Genomic DNA, 19,264 nt, shown 5'->3' with positions numbered 1-19,264 from the left:
AACCTGCATGAAAACCTATCTCTATATAAAATAAACATTTTTATTCTGCTGTCACTGACGGCAATGACATACAATTCCATTCTCTTCCAAACATGACTTGAACTGCTCCAGAAGGCCAGGCCGTGAATGGCAGCCGAGTGGATGGACTTTTCGTCTGTAGCAGGCACGGAGAGAACACGGGGACGAGCGTGTTTATCCTGAGAAGGTGAAAGCCACGGCCTGCAACTTAAGACCCCCCGTGACTGAGGGTGGCGCCACCTCCCTCTGGCCACTAATTTTTTTCCACATTCCTTTTTAAGGCTTGGTATCACAGCAGCACTGACAAATAAGGATGCTGACCCCATTTCTACCAAAGAAGGGCTCTGTGATGAATGGCAGCAGGTACCGCAATTAAAACAGCGTGGCTGAAAGGCATTGAGTTGGTGTGTTTCTGGGGCCATGGCCAGAATATATGGAGTTGTAGCATCATTCTAGAGGATTTAAAACATCTTGCCAATGAGGCCCTCTCTCCCTTGTTTATTTCCTGTCTAGTTATAAAAATTTGCCATTGTTTTATTTTTGGTTTGTCCTCACGAGAGAATATAAGCTCTGGGAGGGCAGAGACCACACCTGTATGTTCACTACCGTGTCTCCAGTGTCTAGAATAGTGCCTGGTCCATAACAGGCTCTCAAGGAAAAGCTTGTATGAAGTAAATGAATCAAATGATTAGGTCCCCTGGCCTGCTGATGTCTGGAGACTTTCTCATTTCATTCAGTGACCAGGGTTTCTAGCCTGTCCTAACGACCCGGCTGTCCTAACGATTCTGCCCACTGTGAACCCTTGGGTAGCTGTGTAGCTGATATTTTTGTGCTTCAGTGGATAGTAAAACTTTGCAATGCTATGTTCACTCTGTCCACCCCCCAAGGATTAGCTCGGCAGAGCTAACGCTGCATGAGAGGTAACAGGGCAAGAACATTCTAGGAGGTAAACTGCAGGCTCCAAATCCAGCTCTTTCTTCCCTACCTCTCCCTACAACCTCTGACGGAAAGCTTAACAAACAAGTGATCAGGAGAATTTTCTCTTGGCAGTGCCAGGTCCGTATGCCACCAATAACATGATCAGAAAGGAAACAAAATATAATTCACACAAAAATTAACTAAAAGCAAAATCTGAGAGTGGAAATGAAGTGACAGGATGGGCTGTCTGGGTCCTTTGCTGGCTGGAATTGCTGAACATGGAAGCGAACGCAGGCATCACAGCGGTAGAGAGGTTGGGAGGGAAAGGGGCCGAGCTGGGGGCAGACCATAGAGCACCAGCTTTCCTCTCCTCCGTCTGCGTCTCCTCTAGCTCTCCGGCATCCCCCCAAACTCTGGCCGGGCTCCTTGCCGTTGCTTCTCAGGAGGAGGTGAGAACAGGCAGCTGGCGCCTCCACAGCACATCCTTAGGCTATCGAGGCTCTGCTGGAGTAGAAGTCGGGGACTGGGAGCCCGGTGTGAAGTGTGACCTGGGGGAAGAGACTATGAGTCCTGGAGGCCCTGCAGGAGCCCTCCCCACCCCTGCAACCTCTTCCCCTAATTCAAAAGGGATGTTTACTCTTCTTTAACATCTACTCTAGAACACATTGAAGAGAATTCTAGTAGAATCCTGCCTGGGCTAAGAATCCGGCCATTGTGGTGGGCTCCCAAATCCTGGAGACACTTGATAACATGATTCTCATTTTAAGATTCTGGGGAGCCCGGCCGGGCGTGGCTCAGCGGTTGAGCATCGACCTAGGATCCAGGCGATCAGGGTTCGATTCCCAGTCAGGGCACATGCCCGGGTTGCGGGCCGCGGCCAATCAATGACTCTCATCAATGATGTTTCTATATCTCTCCCCATCTCCTTTCCTCTCTCTGAAATCAATAAAGATATATTAAAAAAAAAAAAAAAAAAAAGATTCTGGGGAGATAGTGTTCCTTGTGACTGAGGACCAGGCATTGATCTGCAGGTAGCAAAGCCTGTTGGCCGCATTGTGGTGATGCCACTGTCAAATCCACGGTCAGAAAACAGATGAGCAGACAACCTTCCTGTATTACTTGTCCACCAGTTATTCCAATTAGGATAAAGCTTTCCTTTGGGGACTGCATAGATGATTGCCAGGTGTGAGGAAACGTGGGCACTTACGCTATTTCACTAACTTCTGTCCAACCTCATACCTCAGTGGACAAGGCTAGAACCATTTCATGCCGTGCTGCTGTCTCTCCAGCCCAAGAGTCTTTATCTAAAGATAGAGCAGCTAAAAAATGTGGAAAACTTTGAATGAGGTTTTCCAAGGCTCACTTCTAGGGTACTTTATGGTTTTCTTTCTTCCAGTGTAGAGGCTGAACTTGGTAGATTAGATCTCAACCTCTCAGAAAACCACAACTAGTTGCAGGAAGAGAGGAGGGCAGAGGTCTCTGGGTTGCCATTACTTTTACTGTACATCCTGATAAACAACAATGGGTTTCTTACTAGCTCCTAAGACTGTGGTTCTGAATAGAGCAAAAATCACCTGCAGTGTTTTGATTCTCAAGCCCTATTTTTTAAAAAACATATCTTTATTGATTTCAGAGAGAGGAAAGAAGAGGGAGAGAGATAGCAACATCAATGATGAGACAGTCATCATTGATTGGCTGCCTCCTGCACACCCCCGGCCAGGGATTGAGCCTGCGACCCGGGCTTGTGCCCTGACCCCGGGAATCGAGTCTCGATCTCCTGGATCCTGGGTTGATGCTGAACCGCTGAGCCACGCCCGGCCGGGCAAGCCCTAACTATCTTAAGGCAGCCATTTGCCAAATGAGATTCATGGCTCACAATGAGAGTTCCTGCTCAAGAGGGAAATGAAAGCCAAGCCTTAGCAGTGGCTGGCAAGGCACACCCCTCCCTGCATGGCCCTGGGAGTCTCTCCCACTGCCCCCAACCCCATCTGCTCCTGCCCGTGGCCTCTTGGCCCTTCCTTGCCTGGGTGAAGCCCCTCATGCCTTAGAAGCTTTGCTCTGGCTGTTCCCTCTGCCTGGAAAGCTCCACTCAGCTCGCTCCCTCGGCCCCTTCAAGGCTCAGCTCACCTGGGACTGCAACCGTGCCTACCCACACTGACCAGCCTGTTGAAGATTGCAACACTGCCCCAACCCCGGCGCTCTCCATCCCCTTACCCTAGCCTCGGTCTTTCCTCCTCACTTACTGCCTTCTAACACACTATGTAATTAATGTGGCAATTGCGCTTATTTGTTGTCTGTCTCCTACAACTAGAATGTGAGCTCTATGAGGCCAAGATTTTTATCTGTTTTGTTTTCTCTTATAAATGATACTTATATTAGTGCCTCATGTATTAAAAGCACTCAATATATATTTCTTTAATGAGTGAATGAGAAAGACCTGTTGTTTCTCTATTCATAATAAATCAGAAGTAACCAACTTTTGGGCAGGGGCTGTTTTCTATCCCCATAGAACTGAATCAGGGTGCAGAGAAGATGCTCAGCATTTCTGATAATGGAGCTAATACTTCAGTCTCACATCTTCCTTTCTCAGGCACTCAAGGAACTGCACAAGGCACCTGTTTTCACGCCAGCTGCTTCAAGAGTTTCATTTCTACTAAAGATGAAACCAAGGCTCAGAGGGGCAATCATTAGCAAACCATGAATAGAGTTCCAGTTTCCCACCAGCTGTTAACTAGACTGTGTCCAAGTATAACGAAGGAGCTTAGGCTGGTTGGGAAACCAGTTGTCATAGGTGATGCGTTTGCCTCCTGCTTTCCTGCCGGTCTTGGGCTGGGCCTGACAGGGTCAGCCTCCCTCTCTGGGGGATGGATTTCCCCCCAGGGGCAGCCTCCGAAGCAGAGCCAGCAGAAGCCGCTTCCCCAGCGCCCGGTGCTCACCTGCACGTTCCTGTTCAGGCTGACGGCCGGGAAGAACAGGCCCTCCACACTCTCAAACGCGATGGGCCCTTGCTGCTCGTCGTTGATAAAAAAGGTCAAGGTTTTTCTATTTAAGTCGAGGAGGACCCCGATCGTGGCCCCTTTTGTGATCCCTCCCTCAGTTCTGTGAAAACAACAACAACAAAAAACAATTGGGTTTCACTTGCGGGTCATCATTCTAGGAGCTCCCCATTTGTGTGGTTAACTAAGTGTTTCTCAGCTTGTTTAAAAGTAGACTCTCCTCAATGCCAGGAGTCTTTTAAAACAGGCCCCTCCTCCCTAATCGCACCTCCTCACATGAAATTTTAATACCACAGATACACTGTGTATCGGTTTATGTGTGTGCATATCTGTGCTTTATATATTAATAGAATAAATTGTTTTGCCTACTCCTCCAAACCAATTTGCACTCCTCTGGGGGAGGTATCGCCTGTGTTGAGAATGGGTTCAGCCACGCTGCTCTGCTGCTGCTGAGTCAGCTCATTCACACAGGGTCGTGGCCCGAGATGGCTCAGAGAACAAAGCATTAAAGGCCAAGAAAGAAAGTGGCCTCTGGGCTGTCAGAGGTCTGCCCAGAGCTATGTAGTACACTTTGCACAAAGGGTGTGAATCAAACATTGTTTAATCGAAAGTGATTTAATTTTAAAATCAAAATGAAGAATTTAAGCAGAACTTAAACGTATGCATGACAAATTGGACTTGGGGCCTTAGGTTACCCATTAAACAGAAACACTCATTCCAGGAAGATGGTAATTTTTGACATGTTGAGTCTGAATTGAGAAGTTGGAGGCTCTATAAAATCACAACATCGAAGAAAGAGATTCTCCCCTGTGAAGTAACTGTACTGTAGGGATGAAGTGATTTTAAAGAATCGGCACTCAAGTGTCATTTTACAGTGAATTGTGTCTTAGGCTTCCATTGACGATTTCCCCAAAGCCGGTCAGGGTGGGTGACCAGCCTGGCCCTCCCCCGTCTTTGAGATCTAGCAGGACTGAATTTCATACTCATCCCAGCAGAGCAGAGACATTTAAGAGTGCTCTTCTTTCCCTCTGGCAGGTTTGTAAATTGTGTCTTGTTAATTCGCACCTTCAACAATGACAGCACAAGTGACACGAGCTTTCATGCAGGGAGGCGTGTTCAGCTTTAAGAATGTGTTTCTCTGCATAGTGTGACAGTTGTGTAATTTTCACCCCTTCACTCCAAAATAAAGGAGCTAAAAGGGAAATGTAAGCCTGGCACATAGGAGGTGGACCCAGAGATCCAGGTACAGAGGGTTCCCCCAAAATGTAGATCACTGAAGATAACTGCTTAGCTGCGTCTAGTAGGGTTTGATATGGGGCAGAAACGGTGTGCACGCTCACTCAGAGAAGGAGTCAGTGACACACCAGCGCGAGGTGGAAGGAAAGGTCCAAGGCACCGGGAGGTGGAGGCCCTGGGACACCTACTGGCTGGAGGAGGGGCAGTGATGAGCACGTAGAAAAGGCTGACGCAGTGAACCTCAGCCTCCTACCATGCCTGACTCACTTTCCTTTTAATCTGATTTTTTTTTTTTTCAGTGACACCAGAGAGAATGTATCCTGAGGGTATCATTCAGAATGAGGAGGGCCAGGGTCTATGAAAGACACTTATCTAGGAGATCTGTGAACAAAACACAAACCAAATGAAAAGGGAAGTCTAGAGAAACTACTACAGTATGGGTTAAATGACAACTGCTTACATTTTGGTGGCAGAGGAAAACCTAAGGAGATTACTATGTTCTCTTTCCCCTGAACGCTGGCTGCTCTGAATCAGTACAATTATAAGAGGGTTCTTCAAGTACCAAGCTATCCAAATTGGCATCCACAGGTTTAAGTGGCCTCTATTCTGAGCAATGACATTGGTAATAACCATAATAAGAACAATGGCTTCTATTTTCAGGTGCCTCTGACACGAAGCATTTCTGCATATTCTGTTTCATCTGGGAAACACTCCTGCATGAAAAAATATTAATATCCTAGTTTGGTGGATTTAAAAATTGAGGTTTAGAAAAACTAAATAGCTTGTCCAAAACTGCTTTTCTGTTAAGTTGTAGGACTAGACTTCAGAATCCTGAAATGTTTTCCTATAATGGATATGCACGGGAATTCTTAGTTTCAGACATGGGTGGAATGTTACAAGGCAGGACCTAAGAAGGAGCTCATGTCTCTGCCATTATGCAAAAAACCAACCAACCAAACAAGAAATACCCACCAGGATGTTCTCAGTTAAGACTAGTAGAACTCCTGTGCTACTTAAGGAAGACCGCCTGCCCGCCTCCTTAATGTCTGTTTAACAGGTCTTTGAAGCTGGGCTCTCATTCTTGACCAGAAGCCAACGTGAAGAAGGCTTGGTTTGGGGGCTGCAGGGTACCTGTTGGTGTGCGAGTTGTTGTGCATGAACCAGCTCCGGTTATTGTCCACATACATTGCCCAAGCTTTGTCGTCCTTTCCTAACATCACATCCTTCATCACGTCGATGCGAGCCACGCCAAAGGCAGGGTCGGGGTGGTTATCATAGCGATCCACAGTTAGCTCCCAGTAGTGGACACCCTTGGAGAAGCCGGTCTTCCCCAGCACCACCCGGTCATCGTAGCTACTGCAGGTCACGGTCAGGTTGTCATTGGAGAAGATGATGTCCGAGTGCGCTGAGCCAGGGTCAAAAGCAAACCAGGCCACTGGGAACAACAGAAGGGAGTGAGGTTAATAAGACGGGCCCAATGAACCCAACAGCATAACAGACTCCTGGGTGGCTGGGGGCGTTGTGTCCCGTTTCCATGCTGCCATGCAGGAGGGAGGCGTCCAGGGCCAGAGGGGCTGGGGCCACATCCTGGGAGGTGGCACCCTCTGTGCCCAGCAGCAGATGGAGGACACGCACCGATTCAGCAGGGGTGACCTGGCTCAGACTGCACTCCCAACCAGGCGATCTGGGAGTGGAGTGGCATCGATTTGGAAGGTGCGAGTCCCTTCACCCGGTGACTGGCAGACAGTACACCAGAGACATAAAGTGAGGGATGCGCTAAGATGCCTGTGTAACCCTGGGGCGGGGAGGCTGGGATCTAGAGGCCCAGATGGAGGAGGGATGACACACACTGGGGAACCAGGAATAGTCCTTCTGCAGAAGAGCTCCAGCCTAGTTGTTTTGAAAATGTCCTCAGCGCTAGTGAAAGCTCAGAAAAGCTAAGAAACTATCAGTGACATAAACAGATGTTCATGAGTGCTTGTGGCTTGGACACAAGACGGGTTGCTCCCTTCATAGCTTAAACACGCAGTTTGCATGTCATTCCAAACACTAACGTGTAAAATATTTTGCTGGAGCAGTAGGCATTTTGGACATGAGGTGCAGATAGATTGATGTCTTTGTACACATTGGTTTCCCCTGAGTTCTAGGTGCCGCCTACCGATAACACCCTGGACAGAAGTCATTGCTGACTAACGGAACCTGTGAGTCACCTCACGTGCACTGTGGGCTTTGCTATTTGTAAGAGAATAAGGTTATTTCATACCTGCCAACAGCTTTTTAATGTCAACTGTTGTCATTCCGAGTGAGAGGCATGGGAGAGAAACAGGAAGCAAAATTGACATTGATAAGAAAACATGGTTCTTTTGATAGGCTAATATCAAAAAAAGGGCTCAATTTAAAACTCTGCAAACACTACAACAGTTGGTCTGACTGTACCGTTACGCACACTCAGCGCTCATAGAGAGTGCTTTGCATTGATGTACAAGAAAACTGGTCAGAAAAGGAAATCTTCTTTGAGGTATAAAATTAAAATACAGATATCTTTTCCATTTTTTCCTAAGTATCTGACAAGCTGTTATAATGGGATCTGAATGACAGACAATTTTATTGACATAAAATAAGCTACTGCCATTTATTTCATGAAGGAAATTGAGCATACCAATCACGTAAGTAGAAGTTGACAATTACAATAGGTATACTTGCCTAATTGAGAGTAAGGTGCAGACTGTGGCTCAAAATTGCATCCTATAAAGAGATACTACACATCAAAGCTATGAAACAACAACCACGTGGATCAAAATTATTTGTATGCACTTAAAAAGCACAGTTGAACACAGTCATCAGAGGCCTGATTCATGAAAAAACCAAAGCCCTTTTGTGTTACTTTGCCGAGCAAAATTTGCTTCTCTACTTTTTTGAAATAGAAAGTACATTTTCCCCTCATTTAATAAATCCTCTCCTAATTGATTCTAAACTGTTCAGCTTAACTTTTCATCTTCCAAATTCAATCTTTTCCATTAAAGTTTCCACATAAGGAGGCTTACTGTTTAAAAACGAGAAAAATTAATCCCATTGACATTGGAGGAAACTCTGGATCTTGACAAAGCTCCATTCTGCAAAACTATTCCATGTGTTACTAACTTGGGTTAGACCTTGGTTGTGACTTGGGCCCACGTTAAATGATACATATATACCCAAACATGACATGAAATCTCTATGCTAATAAGCACATCTAGTAATTATTAATAATAATGACATGAGTGAAATGTAATAAAAAATGACCTCATCTTTTTCTTAGATTGTTTTACTGCATCAACCCTTCTCTTCTAAGGGAGAGGAAGGAGGGTGGTGGATGCTGGGGGCGTGAGTGGTCTTGGAGATATTTTAGAATCATCTGTGGAACTTTTCCAACCACCCCCTTTCCTTAAGATTTGGATACCCCCCACCTGCCACACAGAAGTTGCACTGGGGTGGAGGAAGCAGCCTTGTCTTAAAATGTTCAAAGATGTGAGAACTACAATTTCAAGTGGTGCCAGGGACTTTTTAGAAAATGTGTTTTAGGGGGGTGGAGGGGGAGAGAGTAACCAAAGAATTTATATGCATATATGCACAACCCAAGGACATGGACAATGGTGGGGAGAGTGACTGGGGAGGGGGAAGGAATGGGCGGGGGGGAACGGGTCATCGGGGAGAAAAGGGGACATCTGTAATACTTTAAACAAAAATAAAAATTTAAAAAAAAAGAAAAGAAAAGAAAATGTGTTTTTGACAAGCACTAGGGTATTCCCTAAAAAGGATAATTTAATTGTTTTTAATTCAGTAAGACCCCAATATGCTAATTTCCCAAATATGCTAATTGAAGGATAATATATTGAATTAAAAGAATTTCAGAAGAATTAAGAAAGCAACTTAGAAAGGACTAATGATTGAGTTAAAAGCAAAATTTAAAGATTTTCGACCTTACTTTTGGTTACTTTATGTCACTCTGGGATGAATTTCTATACCAAAAAAAGAAATAATTTTCTCTTGAGAACACATGGAATTAAAACGGAATCTCATATCCAGCTTTGGAAACAAACTTGTAGAATCTCAATAGGGCTTTAAAAATGTTTAAATGAATCATGCCTTGTGCAAGTCTTTTTCAAAACAAGTTTTCTGAGATGGTTTTACCCTACTTTAAACGCAGCATCATACATTCACGATTTAACAATACAACTAGAACAGTGCTGTCAAATACAGCCATCAAATGTCCCCAAACCCACATTTCACTTTATTCTTGAGACAATATACATTACAGAGACCATTACAGTATTTCAGTACATTAGACACAAGTGAAAGAATTCTATAACAAAGCATGTCTGAAAGCCAGTAGTGCACAGAAAAACAATAAGGAACGTAAAAGCACAAAGGAAAATGTCATTTTAAAGAGAGCTTGAAGTCCCTGCACCCTTTTTGCACTGTCATGCTGTGGTCTTCTTCATTCCAGGATGTGGGATGAGCAAAAGGAATAAAATAAAAAACCAAAGTAACCTTTGGAAATGTGAAATGTGCGCCACGTGTATCCATGATTACAATATAGTCCTAAAGAGATCAAATAGGTCTGCACCGTAGGTGTTTAAAGATCCTATTTGCTACACAGTTCACACACGGAAGCACGTCTAGCTTCCCTGAAATCGGCCTAGAGCCCTGTTACAACCTGCTTGGCTGCAGGAAACTCTGGGGGGGCCAGGCTTTTCAATGACTCAGGTCTTTGGGCCTTAGGCTAGTTAAGGGTTTCTAATTCAGCTAGTGGTAGTCCCTCCCCTTTGCTTAGAAAAAATTCCCCAGCCTCGAGCCCAACTGTCTGACCAGCGAGTACAGGCGTTTGCAGAAAACAATTTTTACTTTCTGCCCTCTGGTTTGCCTGCTTTGTATGATGCATTCTGCTGTTGGTGTGCTTTGACTTTTATTTCTCAATCAAGATCTCTTGAGTCTATGTTTAATCAGACCACTCCAGGCTGGATGCACTGATCCAGCCCCCCAGACACAGCTGGTTTCCTGGATACAGCAGGCTTGCAAACCTCCAGACTAAGGCCTCCACTCAGCCAGCTCCCATGCCGTGCTGTGCCACTGCATGTGATGACAGAGCAGGCTGTCCCAGGGGCACCAGCTTGTGCAAAAAGAACAACTTCACTCATCGCTTTCCAATGCCATTGTACATTGACCACAGCTGGATGGGGTGGGTCCTCACACCACACAAACAAGACCACCACAAAGCTCCATCATCCAAATGCCCCTCATACTGAAGCAGGCCACAAACACAGAGACTAGCTTGGCGCCCCTGTCCACGCACATGAACGGCAAAAACAAAACAGGTATTTCAGAGATGCCTTTGAGGCACAGAGATCAAGAGGAAAAGGTCAGAGGAGCTCAGCTCACCCGGTGCATTGAGAGACTGTAAGGAGGAATGCAAGCTCAGCTGGTGGGGTGAGGGTCGGAAATCAAAGTAGGATCTCCCGGGGAAGCTGGGCTGTAGATTAAGTGTGGAGGAGAAAGGACTCATTCTACGGAGCGGCAATCTTTCCGAAGGCACTGGAAAAGGGAGTGTCTGTTCTTCTGAATCTGTGTCTAAATGTAAGATCAACGCAAACTGGAGATCAGAAATCTGCCACCTGCCCGTGCCCAGTTAGTCCCCCAAGGCCTGCTTCCCCGTGCGTCTCTGCAAAGCCTGCCCAGCCGCAGCTGCCCCAGGCATTTCCTAAGCCAGCGCCTTGGGCGGCCACTCAATTCTTGGCAGGTCAGAGCCCAGGACCAGGCAGAGGACAGCTCACACGCCACACACAGTTATTTTCATTTCCCCCCAATTTAATTGAAAGTTTCCTTTCAATGAAATATTTTAGAGTTAAAGTTTTCAGAAACTTCAGAGGTAAATTTTACCCAGTGGTGACCGAGGGGAATACTTAACCCCCTTCAGAGACTTCCGAAGTTACTACCTGTCCAACAGTGTACTCTTAAAGGGTTTCCATTTAGGAGGTGGTGATCTTTACCAGTTCTTCGCTGCTCCATATTTTCCCTTTTCTCTCCATATATATCTTTTTCCACTTCAAAATGGACAAGAGACTTACTTGCTCTTTGCACAAGAGAGGAAAATAGGGTTGAACCAATAATCGGGGAAGGAGCCTTACCTATGTTTCTGAGTTATGATCAGACCCTGGGATGCCCCTTGAACATCTCTGGTTCTCTAATAATAAACACACTTTGGGCAGAGGTGAGGTGTGTTGGTGGCCAAAAAACCACAACTGTTTATTTTCAGATAGGCAGGTCTGGTGTGAAGATCACTATTATACTAGAGGAAAGACTTACCAATTACTTGATCTGGTCCTAGAAGGGCTTGTGAGGTAGTTTCTCTAAATTATTAAAATCACTTCTTTCTCTTTTGGCAGTCTATAACTGATTCTTTGCAGGAGGGTGGTCTAGTCAGAGATAGATGTCTCTGGGTCCCTTTTAGAACTCAGTTTGATAGTCATAATTTAGGAACTGCACATGACCTGATGGTAAGAGTCGATGTCCAAAACCAACAAGGAACTTTCTTCTCATTGAAAAAGTAATTTTACTTCAGTGCCCAGAGGGTGTTCTTGAGAACATTTTTTTGGTTTGAACATACCCTTTGTCTTGTGAAAATGCTATTATGGGCATAGTCAAGCAAAAATAACTGGAGTGCATGTGTGCAGAACATGATCCCATTTGAAGGGCTCAGAGTCTGCCTCATTTTCATTTTTGAACTTAGAATATTAAAGTTGACTTTTCAGGTTTTAGACTTATTCTTGAGGGGCATTTTTTCAAAAAAAAAAGTATAAACCAGGTCTCAGAGAAAAGGAATTGCTATTTATGGAGCTAAGGCATTGTGTTCCCAATGATAATATATTTAAATTTTCTTCTATCTAAACTTTATATGGTTTGGATGACTTCACATATGTGATCATTTTATCATTTTTTTTTGTTCAGAAATAGCAAATCAGAATTAATCCCTGTTATAATTGTCTCAAGGGGAAATTAGCCTTTTAGTTTAATGGGAAAATTTGAAAAATAACAACACAGCACCGAAAACTGACGTGGGCTTCTTTTAGGCATTTACAGTAATATTTAGATCAGTAAAAGGTTTTTTATTAACAAAAACTTGCTTGAAAATGTATTTTTCACCAGGTGGTAACAATCAATTCATTATATTGAAAATATTTGTTGCTTTAAAAATTAAGGGAAAGTACATATTAGTAAAATTAATTTCAGAGTATATTGAAACCCCAAGTAATCACCTGAAAACCAGTGAAGAGATATGCACTGAATCCAGACCTTGGGGAGCATATAAGAGCCCATCATGGATTGTACTTACCGTTTCTACTCTCAGCACCAGGAAGAAAAACTGGTGATGAAACCACTCATGGGATTAACAACTTGACATTAAAATAGTACTATTTTTCTATCCTTTTCTGTGGATCCAGTGTTTGTTGATGACCCAGTTGTCCTTGACTCTTCTCCCTCTTGCAGTATGTCCTCTATTCAGGCAAGATTATTTAATATCCACATTATCCACCCATCCTTTTCTGTCTTTGGGTTTTCCCACCTATGGCCTCCCACACCTTACCAGCTGGGCTCTTACCCCATTTTCTCTAAGCAGCTCCTAAAAATTTTTTTCTACCTCGTCATGAAAACTTCCCAAATGAATTATAAAAGAGAGAATGCGTTCCACCTGATCCCAGCCAGACTAAAAACGCAGTGCCTTTATGCCCATCCCTGTGAGCACATAGTGCAAATGTTTGGTCGGTTGCCTATGGGTCATCTGTGCCACTTGATGTTATCTTAGACTGCAGGAGTCTTAGAGGGAAGACAGGTCTTGGTAACATCTGAGGAGCAATCATCAAACTTCCCCTTGAAATCCCGCGGGGTTGAGAAGCTCATCACTTCAGGGCAGCCTCTCAGTGCGTAGGTATTGCTTACATCGGTCTGGATATGCCTCTTTGGGAGCTCCATTCATCACTTGTAGCATTACTATCTGGGACACACAGAACAGATCACTAGGTCTTCAAGTATCTGAGGGCAGCCACCAACCCCTTTAAATCTCCCCTTTTCTGGGATAAATAGGATCTATTTCTGATTTTCCTTCTATGGTAAGGATTTCAAATATTTAATCTTGTCATGCCCTTTTGGACATGTTCAAAGACATGAACCAAAGACAATAAGACAATGTTGGGAACAGTATAGCCCACTGTCTGGTTTAGCCAAATCACATAATCACATTGTGCATGTCCATGTGTGTATTTCATGTTGTACCCTGGAGTGCAGGGAGTCCGCGCATCCCACTTCTTCCCTTTCCCTTCAAAACACAAATATTGATACCTCGAGAAGGCTTCTCGGCCATTAATATTCTATTAGTCAAGACAAATAGGAATGAGATTATCGTTTTTCTTTTTTTTCCCAGAATACATGATACAAAGCCTTGTTTCAGTTTATAGCTAACATCCAGGATGATTCTCATTAGTTTTTAATGTGTAGATCACTAGAGAAAGACCAGTAGCTCCTTAAAAGCTTTAAGTTCTTGTCATGTTTCATCCCAGGCAGTGATCCTGTCTGCTGAAGAGCTTTGCTAAGTGAAAACAGTTTAGCAGGAAAGAGCAATGGAAAACAGTGTACGGGTGAGGCCATTGCAGGCACGTCTCTGACCCTGGGATGCGGACTGTGTTCGTAACAGAAATCGGTCAAGACCCACTTTCCGTCAGCTCTGTCACAGACCATCATTTTCCTCTGGCCCTTGTCTGAACTGCTTTCCCCTCTCACCTGGGGTTGCTGGATTCTGGATCTGGGGCCTCTGCTTGAGAGAAGCAATCAAGAATTACCAAAGCAAAGTTCAGCTGGGGGACCACACTTATTATTTACTGACTTTTGGGTTTGAGGTGAAAAAAGAATATCTAGATGGTACTTCCATTTTACTAATTATATTTCTTTTATTCATTAGTCAACACTTATTGAACACCTACCACATGCCAGACATTGCATTAGAACTGAGCAGCCGGGACATGAACTGACAGGAGAGCGGACCATAGAAAAATAGTAATTTAGAGAAAATCTGTGTTTTATAGTATCAGTTGATTTTTACTTTTCTGAAGGTAGAACTTCTTGACTGATTCCAACATATACAAAGTACTAAAGGTTTCCACGGATGTCACAGAATATTGTGGAAATGTAAAGTACTCCAGGATCTTCCGAGCCCTGGTGGGCTTCTTGGTTGTCCCCCTGTCTGCTAGTGAACAGCTTCGTAACCTCAGCAGCCCTTGGGCACTGGTCCAACGAGATGGCTGCATTTCAGAGAGTAGTAAAGCAAGAGGTGTCATTAAGAACTGCAGGAGCAGCATTAAAGGTGAGTTTCAGTTCAATTATAAACCAGCTGGAAAAGAATTTGCTTTTGTTGGGAAAATTCTAAAAGAGACAAAGAAATGAATGAAGGAGATCAAGTTTCCTTCAATGGTCTAATAAACATTCAAAGTCACAATCATGTCTAACTGGCATGTAATTTATAGAAGGTGGTATTTTAAGCTTTCTTAAGTGTTGCAGTAATTGTAGTTGAGAAGTGAGAAACAAATTTGTTTTGAAACCTTTTATAAGACATGAAAAGGCCTCTTACCACCACTGGGGCTGCTGCATACTTTGTCCCCAAGTCCTCCACTCCAATTTAGATACCATGGCATTAATTATAAGGAATTGTCATCAGAAGAACCAAAAATTCCTATATTTTAAATAGAAAAAAAGTTTCCAAAGGACTAACCTGCTCCCCAGTGTCAACTGCAAGCATATTCCCCAGAACCAAAAATAGGGTCCAGATCCAATTCAGCCCTATGGAAAAATTCAGGAAATTCCCTGGGATATCATGCATGTTGTCAAAATTAAAAGGAACCAGGTATCTCCCTTTTCTGGGCTCTGAGACCTAGCATCATGCCTCTCACCTTGGATTTTATAAAATCTACCCAGGTTATTTCAGGTATGATTTACTTCCCATGGGGATTTTTGTCCTGGAAAATGCATGTTCTTCTAACTAAATTATTTGGGGGAGGCTTTAATGCTCTGAGTCAGGAAAAGCAAAGCAGAAGCATAGGAAAAATATCTATAGTGAACCATACTTCTCCTGATGCGATTCCTTATCAGCTGTTTCCTATAGTGTTGAATTTCCAGTATCACAGGGAGACCTCTAAGACCCACGGAGGAGGCAGGAGCTGTCTACACTGGTTCACAGCACTTTCTGAAGTAGTTAACAGCTTTCAGGAGTAATTTTGATAAGAGAAGCCACAGAAGAAAACCAGAGGGTACTAATTATAAAGAACTTAGAGGTCATCTGCTCTAAGTCTATAGACAAAAACAAAAAAAACCCCCACAACAATAAACTGAAATCCTGAGAGGTTAAGGGACACATCTGAACCAAACTGCCAGCTATGGTGGGACAGAAGAGGGACCCAGGCAGGATCAATTCCTGGTGGATAACATTTTGGGGGTGACAATGCCTTGGAAATGTATAAAAGGTAAAATTTATGCTACAGGCCAAGGGGCACACACCAGTGGTCTCAGGGGTGACCAGGGTTTGAATAGATGGCTGAATATCAATCTCCAAACTCTGCACTATATTGAGGATGAATCTTTCCTCTCTAAATAGAGTAATTTCGTGACCTGTGGTGGTTACGGATTGAAAGGCAAACACATCACCCTTCCCTTTGGGATTTTGGCCATAGGGGGTGGGTGAGCTGAGGCATTCCCTGTGATTGTCTCTGAGGTCAGATGAGGTTCTTCACCTCCACTCCCCCCAACCCCCACCACAAGGTTACAACTTCTCTGCAGGGTGGGGGGGTGGGGGGAGCAGTGAGCCTATCTCAGGACATCAGGGTTTAAGAGTGCAATACTTATGCTGTCCTCAAATCACTACAAAATATCTGCAAAGAGATTTAGGACAGATGCATTGGAGGTCATTCTGGGGCTACATTCTGTCTGCACCACTGAATATTCTCTGGGTTATTTCTTTGATGCGCGGGAGGAGCTATCACATTAGAAGGGGTAGCGTGATGCTGAGTCTAATGGGGCAAAAGGCATTTTAATCTTTATGAACAATGCCTTCTACATTTTCTTTCAGAAAGCAATTTCTAAGATGAAATTTGAAGAATCTCAGCCCTTTTATTGTCATTTGATAAAACAATCCTGGAAGGTGTTGGGGAAGATGGCTGCTGTGGACATTCAACTAAGAAGATGCTTAAAAACTCTTTTATTCAGTGCTCTGAGCACCTATTTGCTGAAGTGTTGAAATTTACAGTCTTATCTATAGCCTCGAAGATGTGGCTCCAACATTCCTTTACCTTCTCAGGCAGCGACCAGTCTCTGCAGACCAAGAGCTGCCACTGGTACCGAATGGGCTGAAGGGCCTGTCTAGGGGAGCGCTCGCCTGGGTCCTGGGGTGGGAGTGAGGACCAGGGGAAGTGCAGAGACATGAAAAAGGGACAGGACCTGAGCAGGAGCTCAGATATCATGCTGGAAATGACAGCTACTCCCACACCTCCTTTTTAAAGCAGGAATGTTATTCTTTTCAACAAAACTCTCACATGACTCTGAAAGTGTTAAAGTCCTATTTCTGGCTGGGGTTTCTGGATAAACACATGAGGCAGCTACACAACGCTGCTTCCTTCTGACAAGATGTTTCAGACACCTAGCAGACAGACGTAAGGCTGTTTTCCCTCTTTCCTTCCCTTAGCTGAGAGCAAATAGCACAGTTCTGGTGTCAGCACCCAAGCACACTGCGCTGCTCGCTGGAAGCTGAAAGGCCCAGGCCTGACATGTTGCTAAACCTTTCAGAGACTCAACTTTCCCATATGTAGAGTATCGTATTAATAATTATAATACTTTCCTCATAGAGTGTGTAGTAGGTAGAATGATGGTGTACCCAATAGTGTCCACATCACAATCCTGGGAACCTGTGACTGTGTCATCTAATATGGTAAAGGGGCTTTGCAGATGTGATTAAGTTAAGGATCTTGATTTGGGGACGTTAACTATCCAGGTGGACCTAAGGGAATCACAAAGGGTCCTTATAGAAGGGAAACAAGATGGTCAGAATCAGAGATGGGAAGATGCTATGCTGCTGGCTTTGACGACGGGGGAAGGAACCATGAGCCAAGAAATACAGGCGGCTCCTAGGAGCCAGGAAAGGAAAAAGATTGGATTTTCCCCTGCAACAGCCTGAAGGAACGCAGCCCTACTGATACCTCACTTTAAGCCCAGTGAAACCCATTTAGGATTCTGACCTCTAGAACTGTAAGGTGATAAATTTGTGCTGTTTTAAACTGCCAAGCTTGTGGCAACTTGTTAAGCAGTAATGGAGAAAAAAAAATGCACAGGGTAAACATGGAATGTTGCAGCAACAGAATGGGGGGCTGTTAGACATTAGCAATGGGAACTGAGGTGTAGTCTAAAGTCTATATAGCTGTCATTTTTCATGGAATATTTTAATGGACGATGAATAAGGTCCTTAGGACCGTGACACAAAGTGGATTAGGTTTATCATCATAGTGTTCTTTGGCGGGTGGGGGGCTTATTTCATATTGTGATGCCATAAGGCCTTCTGAGGTATATCTAATACCTCATTATCGAAGATTCCAAGTAATATACTGACTTTTAAGTGTGTTAGATGGAAATCTTTGCAAAATGCATTATATAACTTCTTAATCACAACATATGCCATAGAATGTTCTCACTTTATTTTTGTCTGTTTACTTGTTCCAGTTACCTTTCCTGCTCAATGCTACCAACAGCCTCAACTCACTTCTGTATCAAATCCTCCTTCTCTCTTCCAATGTGATGCTTCTAGTGCTCTTTGAAAATGAGTCGTGAGGTCAGTGGGACCGTGTGTAAACTAAGAATAAGTGAGAACTGTGTGAGACCAAGGGCTCTGCTGTGAGGATAACACAGGAGCTTCTACGCCTGAACTCTGTCTTCCTTTTTGCCCAGTCAGAGGTCACTGTGGCTTACTTCTTGCTTGTCAGATGACTATCTATACCGTAGGGTAGGCATCTTAGCTTCAGAGAGGGCAGGTGGTGCCATAGCTTTTAGGCGCTCTGAGTCATGTGCCGTGAAGTTCAGGAAGGAGTAGGAGTAAACCCCTGCGCCCTAGAGCAGGGGCCATGCCCTATGCATCTCTGTGGTCCTGGGGCCCAGCCCAGTGCCTGACAACATCGAGGTGCCCAATTAATGTTTCTGAATGAATGATGTCCTTTTCATAGTCACCTGAATGCCGATTTGGAAGTTTTTGTCTTGCATACAGTTAGTCCCTTTGTTTGGATTTCTCTCTCCCTCTCTCTTCTCTGGGAAGTCTTTTCTCCCCTTTAGATCATGTTCATTTCCCCTGAAATATGTTATAATGTATTTCATGTAGCCCTTAGATGTAAAATAGCCAGAATATTATTCCCATGAAAATATACATTAAACAACTTTCTTTTAATGCTAAGTGAAATAAGTCAGACAGAGAAAGACCAAATGCCATATGATTTCTCTTATATGTTGAATTTAAAAAACTCATAGGTACAGAGAACAGACTGATGGTTGCCGGAGGGGAGGAGGGTTGGGGGAACTGGGTGAAAAGGTGAGGGATTAAGAAGTACAGATTGGTAGTGACAAAATAGTCGGGGGGATGTAAAGTACAGCATAGGGAATATAGTCAGTATAGTCAACAATATTGTGATAACTATGCATGGTGCCAGGTGGGTACTGGAAATATCAGGGGCTCACTTTGCAAAGTATATGATTATCTAATCACTATGCCATACACCTGGAACTAATGCAAAATAATACTGAACGTAAACTGTAATTGAAAAATAAAATTAAAAAATTCAAATAAAAAGTTAATCAGATACAAAAATAACAAAAAATAAACAAAACCTCCCCCAAAACCCTCTTTTAGAAACATTTTTAACTTTGGGTCAAAAGCTTTTGTCTATAGGTTAAAATTAAACTTTAAATAGTAGAGTTAAAGTGACAAAAGTGGAACAACAGTTCATACATTTCTGGTGTAAAATCTATTTGGAAGGCAATTTGGC

General features: G+C 43.8%; 1 protein-coding gene across 22 annotated transcripts in view; it reads right to left on the bottom strand.

Annotated features, from left to right (window-relative positions):
• Window positions 1–1,421: 1,421 nt before the first annotated feature.
• TRIM9 (tripartite motif containing 9) overlaps window positions 1,422–19,264 on the bottom strand; it is an 84,474-nt gene continuing 66,631 nt past the window's right edge. For 6 of the 22 annotated variants that reach the window (XM_016198105.2, XM_087814365.1, XM_087814372.1 and 3 more), the window contains 3 exons: window positions 6,300–6,603; window positions 3,873–4,035; window positions 1,422–1,484 (listed from right to left, as the gene is read on the bottom strand). In XM_016198105.2, coding sequence (XP_016053591.1) covers window positions 1,422–1,484; window positions 3,873–4,035; window positions 6,300–6,603 — 530 coding nt within the window. Of the gene's footprint in view, window positions 1,485–3,872; window positions 4,036–6,299; window positions 6,604–7,431; window positions 7,456–7,871; window positions 7,914–10,586; window positions 10,776–19,264 lie in introns of all 22 variants that reach the window. The other 16 variants (XM_087814312.1, XM_087814309.1, XM_087814335.1 and 13 more) reach the window with 9 other exon arrangements.

Source organism: Miniopterus natalensis, chromosome 1, assembly GCF_054644295.1.
Source record: "Miniopterus natalensis isolate mMinNat1 chromosome 1, mMinNat1.hap1, whole genome shotgun sequence".
In the NCBI taxonomy this organism is placed as follows: Eukaryota; Metazoa; Chordata; class Mammalia; order Chiroptera; family Miniopteridae; genus Miniopterus; species Miniopterus natalensis.
Note: the sequence above shows the minus strand (reverse complement) of the source record. Positions and strands in the feature narration are given on the sequence as shown.